We start from the raw sequence: 21,147 nt of genomic DNA on the forward strand, positions 1-21,147 counted from the left end.
TATTTAACAATTAGAGATTACCTGTTTCTCTCAATTATACAGAAACCCAAATTTTCATTATTGCAGGAAGAAAAATAAATGAAATTAAATAATACCCAATAAGGTATCTGCTTTATGCTTCTTTAACCAGATTACTTTCTAAGTCCTCTTTCTTCCCATTTCACAGCCACTGTGTGGTTTGTCTCATTTATTCTTATGATCATAATTACCATCTCTATTTTAAGACTCACAGTGTTTCTTCAGACAGACCATTATATAAACTCCAGCACTGTTTCACCGTCTACCAGATGTACCTACTGAGAAGGGTTGCTATCTACTTCAATCCCAGTATGTTTAAATTTAGCTCAACATCTCCACATGTAATTGATCATATGATACTCTCCAATTCAGTCTTCATGTGTATTTACATGGAGCTCATTGCCCAAGACAAACTCTGTAAGACATGGAACTCTTTGCCCAAGTCAAATTCCTTGACTCATCTTGATTTTTCCATCTCCATCAACCTGCATATCCAACCAAATTCCATGTCCTATAACTTCTCCCTTTATCATTACTTAGTCTAAATCTCCTTCTCCCTCAGCAATTATTCATTAGGATTTGAACTGTTCTCAGTGCCTGGAGTTTTGCTTTGACTCCTATCTGATTCATTCTCTTCACTGAAGCACTAATATCCCTCTCAAATACATAGAGGTCATATTACTTCTTTGATTAAAATCCTTCAGTGATGTCTCTTTGGATAGATTTCAAATTCCTTAGGGGAGATGTCAAGGCCATGTTGACTTGGCTCAACCTTCCTTTCAGTTTCCTTTCTTATTAGTCTTTCATTAAGAAATCCCAGTTTATATTTATCTACTAGTATAAGTATTCTGTAGTTGTAGTTATTCATCCATTCTAGTTACAGTGGCCGTATTCCAGTTCCTGAAAAGTGCCATTCATGCTATCTGTTCCCTCTGGGGTACTGTACAGTGTTCTCTCCTCCTGAATGTCTCCATTGCTTTTTGCCTGGCTAATCCCTTTTCATATTTAAAGTTCCCGTCTCTCTCCAGCAATCGTCCTGGATGCCCTCCTCTGCCCTAACTAGTTCAGGTGTTCTATTTTTATCATCTTCTATCACTACACTTTCCTTATCATAGACTTCAGCATACCTGTTTTTGATGAGTTATCTATCTTTCTGCGACAGGTTACACATCTTCTCGGTAACCCTAGCTTTTTAGTATTTTAGATTATTAGTATTTTGAAGACATTGAACTTGTTTCCCTTATTATCCATGAATAACCACCATCTAACATACCATAAGGCATATACTAGGCATTTGAAAACTATTGAATTAATTTTTACACTGGAAGGTGATTACATAAAATTTCCATTAAACAAGATGATTTTATCTAGTTTTTGATGCTGAAATGGTACTTCATTAGGCAATGACCAAAGAATTTACAAAGTTTCAGAGATAAGTTTCAAACTGGCTGAAGTTGAATGGGCATCTGCCATAGTATAGCCCTCCAACAAGTGGCACTAAGTCAGTATATTCAAGTTTTACAATAAAATATCATCTTTACTCCCTGAATGCTTGGATTCTTTAGCAGGTGAATCTCCTTCCAACAAGCAACATTGAAAACCTTCACTTCAAATATTCTTTTGGAATTTTAATTACCTGCCACACAGCTGCTACCAAAGCCTGGCTAAAAAGGTGGACATTTCTAAACCTTCAACTGATTTCATCTGGAGATTCTACAGTTTACTCCTGTACCACATTAAGGCTTCAGAAAGTTAACTGAACACGCTACATTATTTTAAATCCCCAATACGTTCCTTTAATAGTTATAAAACTAAGCTTATTGCATCAGCTTTAATAAGAGACTATATAAGATGTAATCAGATGAAGAATACTGTTTCCTATAAATCCATTATGAATATACAGATTGTTCGATAATGAATGACATGGCAAGCTACCCCAATATAAAAAGTTAGAAATGTTTGCCCTTACACCTACATCCTTTATATCCCAGAGTTAAAAAGTAAAATAATAATAATTGTTGTTGTTTTGCCTGCCATGTAGCTCAGTGTTACATTCATGATTAACTCCAATATAATCACTTCCCCTCCACTGGATTTTCTAGTTCTAGATACAGCCTAAATGCATATAATATTGATAAAACTGATTCCCAAGATTTAAAAACTCACTGAAAAGGAATGAGAAAGATGAACTCTTATTTAAGAACCCTATATAGAGCTAAATATTCTATTTATTCAACAGATATTTATTATACAACTAATGTCTTTTTTAAAAGTCACAACCATTTTTTAAATGGATATAATAATAAATTTTTTACAGATGAAGACTCCAAATTAAGTACAGAACAGTTAGAAAAGTTGTTCAAAGCTTCAGGGACAAGGGGAGGAGCAGAGCCATAATTGGATTCAGCTTCACATCATCTCAGCCAGGGTTACTGAGAAGACGTGTAAGCTGTCGCAGAGAACGTCGCTCCTCTGTCAACATTACCCTTGCCCATCAAGCTTTGCTTTCCTTTGTGGCTTTTGTTCTGTGCGTATTTTTAAAAACATAATTCATTTCAAAACCTTTGTGATTAAGACTTACAATAAACCAGATGTACATTTGAAGCCTAAGATTGGGCACTCTGAAAATGTTTAGACATTGTCATTTAACTGCTATAAAAGAACTGCCTTTCCTTTATTATTGAGGGGAAAAATGCTGAAAATACATCGCACAATTTATTCATGAAATTTTTAAATAAAATCTAAAGCAGTTACCTAAAATAAAATAAGAGGATAAACTATTATTTCTCACTTACTTATTATAATAGAGAAAAAGGGTTTTAGTCAATAACTGACAAGCATTGAAATTGCCAAGTCCAAAAGCCTTTTCCAAAATAAAAAAAATGACTTACAGATGATTATGATATGTTCTCTGTATATATTAAAAAATAGATACTTTCTGCTTTCTCTCCTTTATGCTGTAGAAGTTTCATCTCTTAGAAGCGCACAATGGAATCATCCAAGATGGAAAGTATTTAAGAAGATTCAATTATTTTGTACCTCTATGCAATGCAGGTGCACTGAAAAATACTCTAAATGGAAAATGCTCCCAATGCACATTGGTAAAATAGCATAATATAAGCAAATTATGCTTTCTATTTCTGATGTCATATTATTCTGGAATTTTAGCTCAGTCTGAATCAAAATCATGAAGACAATTTGAATGAATGTACTTATCTGTCTATTATCCATATGCATTTTACAATAATATTTAGAACACGTAGTGCCTTTGAAAGAACTGTGCCAGAATAATAAATAGGATTCATATAGACATTACTTTAAGTTTACATGGAGTGACCCTGTGGTATCATGTTTGAGTTATAACATGTAGACATTTAATGCATCGGGATTGATTGCTTCATTTACTTAGTATCCTTGTAACATTTGTATGAAATTTTTTCCTTGAATAGAGAGTAGGGGTCAGCAAACTTTTTCTGTAAATCTCCCTAAGATAACTATTATAGACCATATAGGCCAACTCGTCTGTGTCACAACCGCTCAGCCATACACAACATGCAATGACACGGTGGGGCTGTATTCTCATAACACCTTAGAAAAACAGCAGAGGGGCTCAGTTTGGCCTGAGGTCCATAGTTTACCAACCCCTAGTTTACAGCTTTAAGGTTCTGAAAATTGTTTGGTGTTTAGCGTCAAAAATTCTAATTTCTATATTTAGTCAGGTAGATTCTGTGTTTTAAAGAACTGCAGTATCATTATTAAAACATATAACTTAGGGAGTTACCAAAATACTAACTGTCGGAAATAGCGGTGACTTCCTCATTATGATACAACCAGCTGACAACAGGTGCAGGGGAACTGCTAACTCGGCAAACCACTTCTGCATCCTCTCCTTGTTTGAATTCTTGAGGAGATACCACTTCTCTGAAAGTGAGTTTTTCTGTATCAAGAAAGTAAAACAAACCACAGAAGTATTATTGTTTATTTCTCCCAGTAACACTTTACAGAATCTGTGTTGATTGGTGCTGTTTTACAATAGTTAAATCTGGATCCTTCAAAACCTTAAACCAGATAATCTCATTTTTTCTCTGAGAGTGTCTCACCTTACTGAGAACATCCAAGTTCTTACAATGTCCTATTAGGCCCCACATCAACTGGAGCCCGCCTCAGAACCCTCATAAACAATTTCTCCTCTCTCTTCCTAGTTTCTATGCTACAGACCAACTGTCTTCTTTGAAATTCCTTGAATACTCTAGATGTTCATCCTGAGGGATGTGCACTCTCTTGAGTTCCCTTGGATTTGTACCTGACCCCCACATAATAGGCACCTCCCTTAAAACTTCAACTGTGTGTTTCTACCCCACCTAATTTCTTTACTTCTATGCTGTAGTATGTTTAGCTTCTACATCTTTCTCAAGCTTATTGTCTGTCCCTACTCACTAAAACATAAGCACAAAGTGGCCAGTGACATTTTGTTTTAGTCACCACTGAGTTTCTAGGTCTTAGAATATTGTCTGCCATTTGGTAGACACCTAACAAGTGTGTTGAATAAATTAATGAAATTTATTAAGTGACATGGATATTTATGTTTGTTGAGAAATTTTCATTCAACTATGTCATTGCTTTTGCCAAGAAAAAAATATTTATGAAAGATTTTCCAGGTACCATACCTCTGAAATGACTGCTTCAATTTAGTTTTTTGCCTATTAAGTTTTTGCAATGTAGTTTTCTTGCTATTTAAAATAGGTACAGTAAGGGTCACATAAAGAGGGAAAATATCTTTCCTTGAAGAGTTTAGAAATGATGGGTGAGGGGAGGACAAACCAGGAAAAGTAAGGGCAGCAACGTGTCAACAAACTGCCCTGGTCAACCAGAGGAAGTCAGGCCATGGGAAAGCTTTGCCTTTTTTTCCATATATTTCTAGAATTATAGAACAAAGCCATGAGGAAGAGATGCCTTATGAGTTAGTATTTTTAAAATGTTTATAATTTAGTTCAGAGAAATTCTAACTACCAACACTACATATCAAAGGTAAGGCATTGTTCTAAGCACTTCACACAATACTAAAGTAGGCCTCAGAACGACACTATGCGTTCTCCGTGTGTGAGACAGGTATTGCTATTGTAGGCATTTTATAGATGAGGGAACTGGAGACAGGGTGAGCAACTGCTCAAGGCCACACACACAAGTGAGTGAGAGAGGCTGGTCTCAAACCTAGGGAGACAACGGGCTTCACAAACAGTGTTCCCAAGCAGGTCAACGATCCCTAAATGTGAGAAGAGAAAGGAATGTAGGAAGCAATCAATGTCAAGTCTTAAGAGTAAATGTAAGTATGGAAAATCTTGTTAATGAAAATCCCCAGAATGAAGGATCTGGCTAGATATTACTCCCCACTAATGAGTTTTTGGCATTTTCTCTGTCAATTCCTACTCACTGATCCTTTTCCAGTTCTCATATTGGACTGGTCCCTGTTATCACACATGTAAATTCATTTGTCCTAATCACGACCTTTTATTTTAAAATGAAAAAGTACTCCCAATAAATTTCATACCATTAAATAAACTATTTTCTATTTATATCAGATTCTAATGACCTTGGAAAATTAAAACATTTCATCTACATCATTTAACCAACAGAATTGGCTACATCTATATTTTTATAGCCAACCATTACCTACTATCTATTCTACTTTAAAAATGCCCTATGGTAAAATATAAATAAGCTGGTATCTGTAATGGTCTCAGAACATTGCTTAGCACATAGTTCTTAATAAATTTTAGCATTTAGTTAAATAGATTTTATTTTGCTTGAATTTTTATTCAGTTACAATTTCAATCAACTAATAAAATCATTGCTTACGGTAAATTTCCAGAACAACTGTAGCTTCTTGAGTCTGTCCTTTGGCATCTGTTGCTTGACAACGATATATTCCTGCATCTTCTATATTTGCGTTGTAGATGGTTAATCTTGACCTAACACCTTCTTTTTGCACCACTACCCTCTGTGTTGAAATTATCTTCTCTCCTTGAGGATTATACCAGTCTATACTCTCAGGTTCACCAATTGCTGCAGAAACCCATGGAAAAGAAGTGTTTAGAAACATGTTTGCAGTGTTTGTTTTGGCATTGGCATTTACTATTATGTAACAACTTCTAACAATTTAGAAAAAATATATAAATATGAAAAGACTGGAAATCTGAAAATCTTAGAAAATTGAAAACAAACACAAATGTTAGCACATATGTTCATTCTTCCTTATCCAACGCTGAGGCTTCCATCGCATTTGAATAAGCAAAACCCAAAAGTTCCATAGGAAACTTCCAGTACAGTATTTGAGCTCTACTAGCTGAAATTTTAGCATAGTAATCTTAGGATTATTACCACACTTAATTTATGAAACTGCGTTGGCCACTGTGTCAGGCATAAATTATATCTGGTTAGATATATCTGAACTGAAACATAATTACTAATACGATTTCGTCAACTCAATTCCCTTTGCTCGGATCAGGAGAAAGCACTTTTTTCCCCTGATAAAGCAGAGCTCATAAAAATGTAAATCTTATATGAAATAAACTTTGACTTTTGATAATACTGAATTCTGAATTGATTTCTAAGTTGTTAAACTTATACAGATAAGGCTAATGACTATTTCTTAAATGGAGCCCTGATCTCTTTTCCCAACAAAAATGAGTAGTTTCATCATCTTAATCTAAAACTGTTAACTATTTAATCCTATGATAATTAGAATGCATTGAAATAGTACTTATACTGCTAGGCAATTACAACCAAAACATTACAGGGTAAACATTTATTTAAGTTTTCCAATTCAGAATCTAGGTTATTATCCCCTTCATAAAAGCTGAAGTCTTTTAGTCACCAGAAGGATGCATTTCACCTAATTACTTGAGAGATAATTTGTGGATGCAGCCTACACTATTAACTCAAAAGTACCAGGGGAAAATGCATAGATTTAACTAACATCTGCAAGACCTCTTTGAAGAAAATCGTTCCTTGTTTTTTCCCAAGAAATGCCTTTAGATACATATTATTCTCCTTTTGGTATCAAATTAGAAGTGTTTGAGCAAAAAGAATGAAAGAAAGTTCAGTTATATCTTAATGGAGTTTAGTTATGTTATCTTCAGTTTTTCTGAATAGGACCATGAAACCATAGTGGTTATAGGATAACTCACTTAGGGAAGTATTGGTTTTAATTCCTCCATCCATTGAGAAGTTACAAAACAGCGATTTAAATGAACATCACTCTAAATCTGAACAATACAAAATCTCATTTTATACAGAATATTATAAAGAATATTCTATGATATATTCTGGATATTTTCATTCTTAATGTTATGGCATAAAATTTTGTTATCAAGTAGAGTTTATTTTGGGTTTTCATAGAGCAATCACTATTCTCTTTTTTCTAGCATCTCTAATAAATAATAATTTGCAATAAAGCTTTTCATGTTATTTTATAAAGACTGGATTATTGGACAAATTAATTAATTAGATTACAATTTTTATTCTCTTAAAAATGTAGAATAAAAATTCATTTGCTGTATATAACACATTCTTATTTAGCTCTCTGAGGGTTTGAAACCTTTCAGTTTAATTTAAGACATTTATTTCATTAAGTTTCGAATGTCTATGCTTCAGGGTGTCAAACTTTAGAGTCATGTCAACACTGTAGTAGAAGAAAAACCTATAGAAGCATTGTGATTTAAATGATTTCTCATGTTTTCATTTTTAGATTATTGTTTTACTACTGTATTTATCGTAAGTAAGGTCACTTCCAAGACAACAGTAGAGCTCTTGATTACTTATCTTTATATAAAATAAAAAAATAATAATTATTTGACATTATTAAGAGTAAAACTAAATACCACTGAATGATGTTAATTCATTCTTTTAAATTATATCTTAATTTGACCTTATGTAATACATGCAGATGCAATTACATTATATATACTTTATATCATTGTGATATGCAAATGCAAGAAAATAATACAACTCATTATATTTTCAAAATTTATCTTTAGACTATTTCATTATTCTGTGATTATGTGATACAACTGAAATGTATGAGCGAAATGCATGAATTTGTGTAAATAAAGTATAGATGAGATTTAGAAACAATGACTTACATTATTATGCCAAACTCTGCTAACATAATAAATGATATTAAACTTATCTCTCCCCTGCTCTCTGTTTTTCCATTTGTCAATATGCAAAAATATGCATCGATAGAGCTATAAATTCAGAGCTTTATGAAGGCAAACACATGAAGATTCATGGTCCCTATCATTTTTTCATGAGGTGTGATAGTGTGCATATATTTATATACATATATATATATATATATGTTTATATATATGCTATTAAATATGATTAATAAAATACTGTTATAACTGCTTCTATTTTCATTAATTTTAATAATAATTTTAAAAAGCCATGCTGATCTTAAGATAACTTTTATTACGCATTTTATGACAGAAATAGTTATGCTAAACCAGTTTTGAATTGCTCAGGTATAATCAGGAACAGAAACAATTTTAAAAACTCTAAAAAGCAATTTTGGAACTAAATAAGTATTTTTTAAAAGTTTAGGTATGAAGACTTGTATGCATAAAAGTGAATATGATATAGGTAAATATAAGTAGAAAGTGTTCATTTGTGAGTGGTACAGTACTTTGAACTTGATGCTTAAGTATTTAAATGTCCTCTGAAAAATTCTGTATGTGCGTGATCAAATTGAATGAGATCTAAATAATTTCCCACAGGCATCATGTGGGATTCTCTTCATTAATAGTCACAGAAATCCTGCAAAAGTTTTTCAGATTAAAGAACTTATTTTGCACTTTCAAAAAAAATCATTTTTGTAAAGAAGAATTTAATGTTTTGTCCTAAAATTTTCATTCAGGTGTAACTATAGTGCAGTGTGCCATATATAATTTATTCATTGAATATTTACAAAGATGGTTCAGTTATAATGTTTACATTCATCCTAATATTACTATTGAGACTGGAATAATATTTGAATTAAGTTACTGTGAATACATTATACTTGTTAATAAGTATATGAGCTAGTTTTATAGTCAAAATTAATAACTTGAAAATAATAGAAATAAAATTCATAGTGTTGAATATGCAAAATATGGTTGCTAGTACTTTCCAATCATTATAAATCCAGTGATAATATTTTATTTTTAGAGAATTAAGTTTTTCATGACTTTAATTTTGCCAATAAATTATATTGAATAATTAAAGCATAAAACAGGTTAAATGAAAAATTTGTAGAATACATACCTGTACATGTGAAGAACTTAGATTCACCCACACTAAGCTCTACTTTGCTAAGTGAAATTGTCACTTGAAGAAGAGCTGAAAAAAATTTTGAGTAACAATTAATTACAGTTTAAAATATGAATTCTAAGATTTTTACATGATCTATAAACTGCACAATCCAAAGAGTAATAATCCCCCCCATTTTTGCTACCTGTAAAGAGAAATGAAATTTTATAAAATACATTAAAAAGCAACAACATTATGTCTGTTACATTATTACCCGTTCACAACCAGACCAATTACAGGACTTACTCAAGTGAATATGTTGAAATATGTTTGTTAAGTAAATGAACAAATTCATACTCAGACAGCTGTTTTGTATTTAGATGCTAGTCTTACATGTGCTTCAAGATTGAACAATAGCTAAAGAAAATTTTTGTTCAACATTTGGAACCTTGCTTGAAAGAGTAAATCCTACACTGTCATTACAACAATAACAAATATAAATTAACTACATTTTGACTACCTACTGAAGTATTTCCATAAAAGGAGGCATCCATAGAAGGGAGGGAGCAATGCATAGAGAGAGGGGAATGAACATTCATTTTAACAAGATAACTTAAGTGAAGGAACCAGGACAATGGCAATAAAATAGAAGAGCTGTTCAGTAAATCTGTTGTCAAATTTGAAATAGAACAGCTGAATATTCTAGAGTTTGGAAAATAATTATAATTATGCTCAATATTTAATAAATATTGTATTTATATTTAATATATATATTTCTACTAATATGGTAGACAAGATAGTATGACCACTCCCCCAAACCTTTCCTACCATACCTTGCTTCCAGAAATGCACAACTAGTGAGAATTCAGTAAAGTAATGGAGACTCAAGGGAAAACAATGGAGAAAAAATTAGAACTAGAGTATAAGTCGACACTGGGAATTTCTGGATCATAGTCACCAAAAGGTGCAAGGTGCACAGACTTCAAAGAGATAGGATCCAATCTTGTTCAAAAAGTGGATGCTATAGAACACCAGATAATACTAGACTAGAGTAAGGTTCACCCTTAGTATGAGAAGGATGTAGAATACATCAGCCCATTGGGAAAAAAAATAAAAAGTGCGATGACAAATCTCTCCTGGCCTGTATGGAAGACAATGTTTCCCCCTAAATATATTAATCACAGTTCTGCCATATCCCAGGGTTGGGGGGTTGGGGTTTTAAATATAAACATATGTTCTTTGGAAACCCCAAGCTGAGAAGTTTAACTGAAAAACAATGTCACATGTAGGGCTCATAGCTAAGTGGCAGAAGCAAAGATAAATCCCCTGCAGAAGTACATCATCAGCCCAGACTAGTTAAGCTTTTTATAAATAAAGCTTTCTTTAACCTAAAATCACATTCTGACATTATAAAATACATAATAAATTATGGCACTGTAAGCAAGAGTTAGTTGAAACAACCAATAGGATAAATAGGTACACAAAATTTCAAAAAATGGAATTAGACTAAGAATGTAACATAACTATGTTGAAAATGTTTAAAGACATAAAATGTGGAGTCAAAAACTTGAGAAAGGATTAAAATATCAAGAAACTTGTCAAACATGTTAAACTCTTAAAAATGTGCTTCCTTATACTCTCTATCATTGATAAATTCCTTCTTTTTTAGGAAAACTGGGAAACTTGGCATGGGCTGCGTGGATTTCTTCTCCCTCTATATTTGGATCCTATGTTTATTAATAATCCTTGATATTCAGAGAGTGCTTGTCACATTACAGAGGCTCAACAAAGTGTTCAAGCAAGTCTAGTATTTCAGAAAGAATGGATTAAAAAAAGTACAAAAGTTAGAAATAATAGGAAGAAAACTAGTAGGACTAAGGGACAAACAAGTATCTAAAAGCTATAAAAAAATGCCAAATACAGTGAGAATTCACGAAAGAGGAGTTTTCCTTTTGAGAAGTAACAAGTAAACACCTTGGTGAACTTAGTTTAAGTATAATGGGGTCAACAGAGGTAAACTGCTTAAGTCAAGGAATTTGAGATTGCCCTTATAACAAGCTTGAATCTGAAGATAGATTCAAGAGTTTTGGGGATCCACAATTCTGGGAATGTGGTCAGGGGTTTTATAAACTGGGGAAGGTTTGGGCATACCTATGGAAAAAAGGGAATAGGTAGAAAAGAATTATATAATTGAAAGAAAAAAGGAAGTTGTTGACTCTGTTCATCTTTTCCTTTTCTTTCCTCCCTTTACTTTCTCCATTAAGAAGTCATCCTATTTCACGACATCATTTCCTTTTCTCCTTGGTACTTCAGTTTGTGCTTTGCTAAAATCCAGCCATGCAATTTCCAACTCTCAGCTAATATTCAGTTGAATAACATAATTTAATCCAAACTTCCTATGAACAAACTGAACCCATTCTCCTTCTAACAATAATTGCTCACTGTTCATATTCCATTTTTGGTCACCATCAATCAATTTTCATCTTGGAGATATGACCTCTGCTAACAGTACTTGAATGCATTCTTGTTCATTCCCTAATGAACATTCTTTCCCTAAAACTTGCACTCATTAATTTTAAAGTAAGATGTTTGAGACAGTGGTATATCAGATTCTATATTTATTTTTCTGACTTCTATCTCTTCAGTCTCTCTTCCCATGGAAGTATTTCTCAAACTGTTGCATGCATAAGTTTCTAGAACTATTTAAATTCACTTGCCTGTTTAAAAGTCTTTAAAATGGATTTGCTTTGTTCAATTACTAATTACACAAATTTTAATTGAAAGAAAACTTACTTTTCCCAGTTCATATCCATTTATTCCTTCCCAGGGTTTCTGTATTTACGGACAACTAGGATTAGTTACTCATACCCTTTTTCCACTTACTCACACTTTTCCACCACTGTGCATTTGCTCAAACTATTTCTTCTACCTTTGTGTCCCTTTTACACATGTCCACAGTATGGCTATATTCTGTCCTCAAAGCAAAACTAAAATATCAATAACTTTGCAAAACATTCTTTGATAGCCACATCCATGGTATCAATAATATATTTGATCAGTAGGCATTCTTACTAAACAAATGAAACATTGTTAATAATTATATTCATTTTTCTACCTTATTTAAACATAAATTTCTAGAAGTGAAGGTACATGAGTCTCTTTTCTGTTTCTCCTAAACTGATACTATATGAATATATGGCAGAATAACAGACACATATTTACCAAAAGCTTACACTAGGTACAGAATATTGACAGTATTGATAATATAAAATTTTGGAATGATTTCATTGTCTTAGCTGGAATTTAAGGATGTCAGAAGGAGTTTCAGAAATGTCTGCCAATTATTACTTAAATAATTTCCACCTTTGATGTCTGGAATACATTTGCTTTTCTAAGGAAGAGTTTATAGAAAAGACAAAACTTGAAAGATGGGCACTTTAAATGTCAAGTACAGTTCTGTACAATTTTAAGCTGATTTGCTGATAGGTGTAATAAATAACATATTCATTGTAATAAAATAAAATAGAGCTTGAAATTAATTCATTAATTTTTATTAAAATACTTGGTAAGTTTTCATTCAGTACAAACTATTAATTTACCCATTAAACAAGACCATATTTTTCATGTATATTTTGGTGACCAGACAATACTGTATTTCAGGTATTAAAAGCATATAAAGAAAATGCATATATTTTTTAATATAATACATTCCTAAAAGACTGGATTTGCTCTAACTGACCAATATACTAAAACATGGGCATATTGAAAAATCTGGAGAAGTAAAATTTAAAGTCATGCCTTAAACAAAGCTCTTGTGATTTAACAAGAGTTTCTTGTGATCATACTTGACCTGTGACTACTGCAAGAGACTCATTTTGGACCAAATGTCAGAAGAAAATTAAAGCTTTCTAATGCCAAAAGTTGTGTTCAGGGAAAACTGTACAGAACTGATGTATTTGATATCTATTCAGTAAACCTTTCCTTAATTTCTGGTGTTCCAATTTAGTCACAAAGAAATGAAGGTGAATAGTAATATGGAGCATTTATTTCATTGAGAAGAAATTATAGTAAGCATTTATAATAAAAATTTGTATTTAGGACTGGGGTTTGAAAATATAATGACATTCAGTGATGCTGGAAAATACAATTTCAATGTTTTACTATTCTTATGTGTCTGGAATAGATAAAACAATGTTGAAGAAAAGTATGAAGGGTGCAGTGTGACAGAGATTCACTTCATATAATGAGCATTATTGATTAAATGGTGGCATTCCTTACCAATCAATCAATAAATCATACTTTTGTATCAGAGTAGGAGTGGATAGTAAAAAATGCCAGTATCTTCACAAGAGATTCTTAAAAGTAAGAAAAAGCTTGAAACTTACAAACTGAAAAGTGGGGCCAGGAAAAATCTATGTCCTCTGTGAGTTATTCTCAAAGAATGAATTTATTATACATCTGAAAAGTAGAGTTGGGTAAATTTGAATAGTTTAAAAAAATCATTAAGTATTTATTGACTATATGCATTTAGCAAATCGCTTTTAGATGCTATGATATACAAAAATAATAAGCCACAGATACTAATATCAGAGGATTTACAATTTATTGGAAAGGACACATAAAAAGAGGAATGATAAAACAAGATGATGTATATCAGTTATGGCCATCACAAGGGTTATGGTCAAGAAGGCTGCACAGAGGGTAGGTAGTAAGACTTGACAAAAACAAAAGAGATGGGATAAATACTGTAAAAAATGGACAGGAAAAGGGTGGACATTCCGGCTAAGGAAAATATGTTGGTGAATATTCCAGATAAGGCAAAAGTGTTCAAGGAACATTCAAGGAATAATTAGTAGATCAATACAGATAAGGCTGACCTCATGTAGAGTTTTGGTAATATATTATCATTGGAGGAATAGTTTTTAAAAGACATTGGAGGATCTCAAAAGCCTTGGTAGAATGTCTGGACTTGTATTTTTGTCCATTAATTATTTATAAGTAGACAGTAAGAGGACAAAATTGGCATTTAGTAAAGATTAACTAGAAGATAAAATGACTGACATATTGAATTAAGGGGACAAGCACTTTAGGGTATATTATGATGAGTATCTGGGTTGGCTGTTGGCAAAGAATATGGAAAAGCAGGAATGGATGTAACAAAAAATCAAAATAGAAGTTATCTCTATAATCAATTAGAACATTAGTGGAAAAGGGAAAAAGTCAAAGATGTTAAGGTTTTCTGCTTCAGTGAAATAAGTGTCATCAATGTGAAAAAGAATTTCTGAAAAGAGCTAATGGAGGAGAATATGTGAAGCTGCAATTTATATCATAAATGAAAATGATATCTCAAAATAGAACATAGGCAGCAGTTTAACAAAGATAACTGCTATCATAACAAAGGTTTAGTAATATTTATAATTTAAGTAAGTATGCAGATTAAATAGCAGATATCCAAATGGGACTTTCTTAATTTACAGGAATATAAATATAATGAAGTCATTGGCATTTCCCAGGTCCATCAGAAGAACAAGAGACTGCTGCAATTTGATACAACTTTTAACAATGGCATTTCAAATGGCCAGATTATCACCTATGGAGATTTAAAAACTGACAACTTAATCATCTACTACATGCCTGACACAAAGGAGAGGTGGAATAATTTAAAATTCCAACAAACATGCAGAGATAACTTAAGGCAAGGATTTATCTTGGTACAGTGACTTACAACATTTTTCAAGCAAGCATTTTTCCTTAGCCTCCACATCAACGGAGTTAGAGAACTAAGGCCCTTACCTAGTAATTATAGAAATTCTCAAGAAGTCTTATACATAGATGGTCCTTATTGACTATAATAAATGAATATTATTTTCTCATATTTTTTCATTGAAAATATACTAAAATTGTATCTGCTTCAAGAGAATTATTACATAATTTATTTAATTATTCACATTTTATTATTGAATTTTCATATCAATATATTACAATAGTGTATATGGTAGTGGGTTATTGGATTTCAAAAACTGCTACAATGTCCAAGAAAGTTCAGGACTTTTGGAGTATTTAAGAAATATTCTATCATCAAACATTTTAGGATATCTGTTGGCTGAAAATGTTTTCTCAGAACTGTTTTTCAAATTGTTTCACCTAAGTTTACCAAGACAAGTTTTTTGTGTAATTCCTCTCAAACTCCATGCTTTTTTATATTTGAACTCAATTGTTCAATAACCCCATCTTATATTAGGAAAATGAATGTCTCAATGGCTAGAACCAGGTTCTTTTAAGAGCAACTAGTCTACCTCCATAATACTTCTCTTTCATATCAGGCCCTTATAATCATTCTATAGACACTGTTTAATTGCTTCCATCATTTAAGAAAAATAAATAAATGAAAAACAAAACAAAATAACCAAATAATATGTTTAAAAAAAGATCATCCTTGCTCTGTTTCTCTTTCAAATTAGTATGGTATATCCATCCTACTTACCCTACTTTGTCTTCATTGTATGGCCCCACCCAATCACGCTATAGACACTTTTGGAAAAAAAGAACTCTCCAAGTTTCAATTATTCTTTATTCTATTACATTTTTTTTTGTCTTCTCCATTCAACTAATAAGCTTGCTGTTCCTAAGGTCAACTGCAATCTTCTAATTTTCAAATCCAGTAACAAGGTTTAGCTGTCCTTTTTATTTGATTTAATGAAAGATGAGATAGTGCTGGCTGTTTTGTTCTTTCAATGTCTATTCCTTGTCCCCTACATATGTATTCTTTGCTCACTTTTCTGATAACTCTTATTTTAGCCTTTTTTGTTGTATCTTCTTCCATATATGCCTTAAATATTTATGTTTCTTAGTAACCTCATCTTTTCCTCTGTTGCAAACGTTTTACTGCAAACACAGATATGACATTTTCTATGTGCTGTGCACTGTTTTAAGCAGTGTACCTAAAATAATTCATTTAATCCTTAAACAGTACTATAAAATGGGTACTATTTTCATTCCTATTTTAAAGATGAGAAAGTTGTCAAAAGATCGTGTCATGACTTGCTGAAGGTCACTCACCCAATATATAGTGAAGGCATATTTGAATCCAGCCATTTGTGCTGTGTCTGTGATCTTAATTACTTCACTATGCCCTTCATATATATAAAAAAATTCCCAGTATAATCTGCTTCATAATAAACACTCAAAACTCAGTCTCCATTTGCTCATGATCCCCTCTTCTATATATTAATTATAGATAGAATGTGTGTATATTTCCCTATAATCATTTCTGAGGTCTAGAAACATATTTGCTAATACATACTATACTTCTTAAAAATTGTATTTTCAAAGTCAGCATATCAAAACTCAAGAGCCTTCTTATTTTTAATTCTTTAAGTTTTGCCACTGTTATCTATTGAATCTATTTTGCCAGATAAACAGTCTCTTCTCTGACTAATATAAAACTCATAAAATCCAGCTCACTCTTCCTTTAAATGTCTCTCTCAAATCTCCTTTTCTTTAGCATCCTTAATTACCTTAATTTTATTTTTCTCCATTGCCAGCCTGGTCCAGTGAGAAGTCTGCAAAACTGAACAAGGTCAGGCATTGAGTTCATCAGAAACATCTGAGGAAGTCTCCATGGGTGTGTATTTTGTTTTTTGTTTGGCTATGGGTCAATCCTTGGGTATTGTGATTCAATCTATCTAGCTTTTTTCTATTTTAAGTAGGCCCGGGATTCTCTATTTTAAGTAGCTTCCAGGTGCTAACCGTTGCTACTTAGAAAGTGGTCCCCAGTCCAATATCACTTGACCTTAATTAGGAGATACTTTGTGATATAGAATGTCCCATTTCATACTGAATGTCCCATTTCATACTGAATCACAATCTATAATTTACCAAGACCCTCAGGTGAGCCATGTGTACATTAAAATGTAGTCAGCACTGCTCTGTGGCAGTCCAATATGTTTACCATTCTTTAGTACAAATATACAGGCAAACCTTGCTTTATTGCTTCATTGTGGTTTGCAGATACTGTTTTTTTCAGCTTGAAGGTTTGTAGCAACTCTGTGTCCAGCAAATCTGTTGGTGCCATTTTTCTAAACAGCATTTGTGATTCTGTGTCACATTTTAGTAATTCTCATAATATTTCAACTTTCTCACTATTATTATATTTGTTATGGTGATATTATGGTAATCAGTGATCTTTATTGTTACTACTGTAATTGTTTGGGGATGTCATGAACCATACCCATAAACTTAATAAATGCTGTGTGTGTTCGGACTGCTCCACTGACTGGCTGTTTCCATGTCTCTCTGCCTCTCCTATAGCCTCTCTATTCCCTGAGACACAATAAATTAGACCAGTTAATAACCCAAAAGAGGCCCCTAAGTATTCGAGTGAAGAGAAGGGTCAACTGGTATGGCAAACCTGATTGTTGACTTACTTGAAGAAATTGCCACAGCTCCCACAACTTTCAGCAATCACCACTCTGTTCAGTTAGTAGCCATCAAGACTGAAACAAGACCCTCCACCAGTAAAAACATTATCACTCGCTGAAAGCTCAGATGATGGTCATTATTTTTTAGCAACAAAATAGTTTTTAATTAAATTATTTTTAATAATTTATTTTTTAATTAGTACATTTTTAAGACATAATGCTATTGCACACTTAATAGACTACAGTATAGTGTAAACATAACTTTTCTGTGCACTGGAGAACCAGAATATTCATTTGCCTCATTTTATTGAGATAATCTATTTCAGTAGTCTGTAACTGCTGTACTTCTGGGGTATGCCTATACTTCCCATCATATATAGATAAAACCCCAATCTTTCACACTTGACATAGAAGATCTTTCACAAACTGGCCATGACCTGACTTTATTCAACTTTAATCTGCCATTTTCCAGGTATGGGAGAAAAATAAAATAAAAATAAAACATGCATAGTAGTTAAAATATTTTGCAAGAAATTTCCCAAGAAGGCAACAATTTCCTATTTTTCTGTTGCTTTTTGCATTATTTTCCTTATTCAATGGAGCCCTTTTCATTAAAGACTTACTTGGGTCCTCCTTCAAGCAATAAATATTTTAAGATCTTCTAAAATACTGCAGTATTTTCTTTTAGAGCACTTAAAACATTACACTGAAGTATGTTGATAAGAATTTTATGATTTTTAATAATCAGAAAACATATGTACGTCAACTTAAAGGCATTATATTCCCTTCTTCAAGTTCACTAAGTACTCTTTTATTTAAATTTAATCTAAAACTGAGGACAGTTGTTGGTTTTGAGTTTCTGTACTATTCCCCAATAGCCATTAACATATACTCAATTTTGTTCACACACCTGCTCCTCCACTGGACTATACACTCTTGGAAAAAATGAGCATATCTTATTCATCTCTGTCCATCCAGCATACAGTCTGGAAGAGAGCCCATGCTAAAATATGTGTTCATAAATGAAGTGATACCAGAGTAAAACAAAAACAAATGGAAGGTACCTTACTAATCTCTCTTCAAGAATGTTTTTGTTGGTTGAATCTTATAAAAAGCAGTTTTAAATATTTTTATTCTTTGTAGACTATTCTAATTTTGAGAATGCATATCTTACTAAATATATAAAAAATGCATAAAATAAATTAATGACATGCTGATTTCAAGCAGAAACTTTCAGTACCATGGATTTTTCAGTAGTTTTGTGTGTGGTGCTTGTGTTTCTATTCATACATGCATTTCACATGTGAACATGAAATGTATAAAAGTGTCATCCAAATGACTGGTCCTCTAACTAACCTGTTCAAAATAGGTTATGTGAATGAGAAAAGGCAAATAAAGGTAAAAGAACTAGAAGTGAAGTGGAAAGGTCTATAAGGAAATGTCAAGAAATGATGAACTCAGGAAGACCGAAACAGTGAGGCAATGTATTTTCTGATGATTACACTCTCATTTGTCATTGAACCACAGCAAAGATTCATTACTGTGATCCAAACATTTTTGTTTCAAAAACACACAAAATAACTTTTTACATAAAGTACATTGTTTGAAATTAAATAACATGTAGTCAGTTTAAAGAGGAGATAAAGAAGTTAAAACCCCACACATTATTTAAATAAATTTTGTATAGAAATATTCAGCAAAATAGTTTCTTATAAAAGTAAAATAATTATATATGATACATTTATTAATATAAATAATGTTTATAAGACAGGAAGCAAAAAGACCATCTGCCCCATATTTTCAAGTCAATCCTTTCTCTTAAATCACTTAATATAAATAAAAGTAGAAAATACTCCTCTACGCCAGTTAGGTTGGGGGATGTCATCTGCATGATGAGTGACGCAATCTGTGCTTACATGGTAGTTAGGTCTGGAGCCCATTATAAGACCAGGAACAGCTCACTCATCACTTATTTTGAGTGTGACATTTAATTAAAACTAAAATATTGTGAAGTGGCTGCTAAGTTCAAGTTTTATATCCAATCCAAGTTCATTTCAACAGACACCACTTAGACATGTAAGTTATTAGCTGCTTTGATGAAATCAGCATAGAACCTACTGTGAAATTTTTATCACTGTTAATACAATGCAGTAATAAATTAAATTAAACAGGAGTGTTTGCTTTGGTTCTAATTCCTAAGTCTCTGGAAGCCTATGTAACTGCTTTTCCTACTCCAAGTGTATGGAGTTTCTCTCCACATTAACATCAGCCCAAATCTTATTTATAAGCCTGACAAATCAGAAATCAAATACCTGTCGCACAACTTTTCAGCCAGAATGTTTTTGCCTGCCTTCCTTTTCTGAGTGGTATTATAGTACTAGCTGTTCAACACTTACATTGCCTACCAGCACATTCTAACATACATTGCCAGAAAATATGAAACCTGTCAGCATACTGCAAATGCTGCCATGAAATAGTGCAGATAGAAGGAACACATCTTGCTCAGCTCTAGGAACAAAAATGTTTTAAATCAGAAGAACTAAAATGAGGGACCAATGAAAGATGCCCCCCCTTAATGTAAGAGTATACTAATTTCCTCTGCTTAGTGCAAGTCATCAAATTATTATAACATAAACACATTATGTTATAGAATTGAAAATATTCCTATAGGAATATACTCCTTTTAAGTAAACAATTTTGAAGAAGTTTATAAGGCCTAAGTCATAATATTCTTAAGGTTTTCAGTAGTACATGGTAACAATGATTACCAGAATAAAACTGGCATTTATAATTCAAAGATACATGCAATTATTTACTCACTAATTGAGTGGTTTACTCCGTAACCATGTGTGGAATCGCTGGGAAGATTTTCTTGAGAATACAGATACAGTAGGCTGGTATGTAACCATGGGAAAAATATTTCACCAGCCTGAAAAATTCTCACTTTCATGAAATTAATAATTTATACATTTTAAGAACTCTACAGCAGTTCTATTTTTTATGTCTCCAAATCAATAGGATAATTTTATATTATGGCCAGGGGCATTTATGTTTATTACTAAGATTAAGTATTTAAGAAGAAAGCATATTTGATCAATGATTTATTCGAATGTGTTCATAAAAACATGGAGGAAACCCAGAGAAATTTTAAAAGACCAAATTGGTTTGGATGATTAAATATAGAGAAACCTTTAATTTTTCCAACAGTGAAAGAATTTTAGGCATTTCAAAATATTAGAGTATTATAGCCTAAAGGTCCTACAGGATCTCTAGTGATCTCAGATTAGTGCAGAAAGGGGTCCAGAAGGTTCAGCTGCTTCTAAAGGTCCCAGGACAATGCCTAAGTGCATCTCTGTTTAGACTACTAATCCCCAGCCTGAATTAACTTTGGATACCCAAAATATTGGTGTTATTTTGTTGC

General features: G+C 32.4%; 1 protein-coding gene across 3 annotated transcripts in view; it reads right to left on the minus strand.

Annotated features, from left to right (window-relative positions):
* The window catches only part of NCAM2 (neural cell adhesion molecule 2), a 504,953-nt gene that overhangs the window by 180,908 nt on the left and 302,898 nt on the right, over positions 1–21,147 (minus strand). For all 3 annotated transcript variants that reach the window (XM_036881527.2, XM_057501625.1, XM_036881529.2), the window contains 3 exons: positions 9,322–9,396; positions 5,875–6,081; positions 3,812–3,955 (listed from right to left, as the gene is read on the minus strand). In XM_036881527.2, the coding sequence (XP_036737422.1) occupies positions 3,812–3,955; positions 5,875–6,081; positions 9,322–9,396 (426 nt within the window). The remainder of the gene's footprint in view (positions 1–3,811; positions 3,956–5,874; positions 6,082–9,321; positions 9,397–21,147) is intronic.

Source organism: Manis pentadactyla, chromosome 1 (assembly GCF_030020395.1).
Source record: "Manis pentadactyla isolate mManPen7 chromosome 1, mManPen7.hap1, whole genome shotgun sequence".
Lineage (NCBI taxonomy): Eukaryota > Metazoa > Chordata > Mammalia > Pholidota > Manidae > Manis > Manis pentadactyla.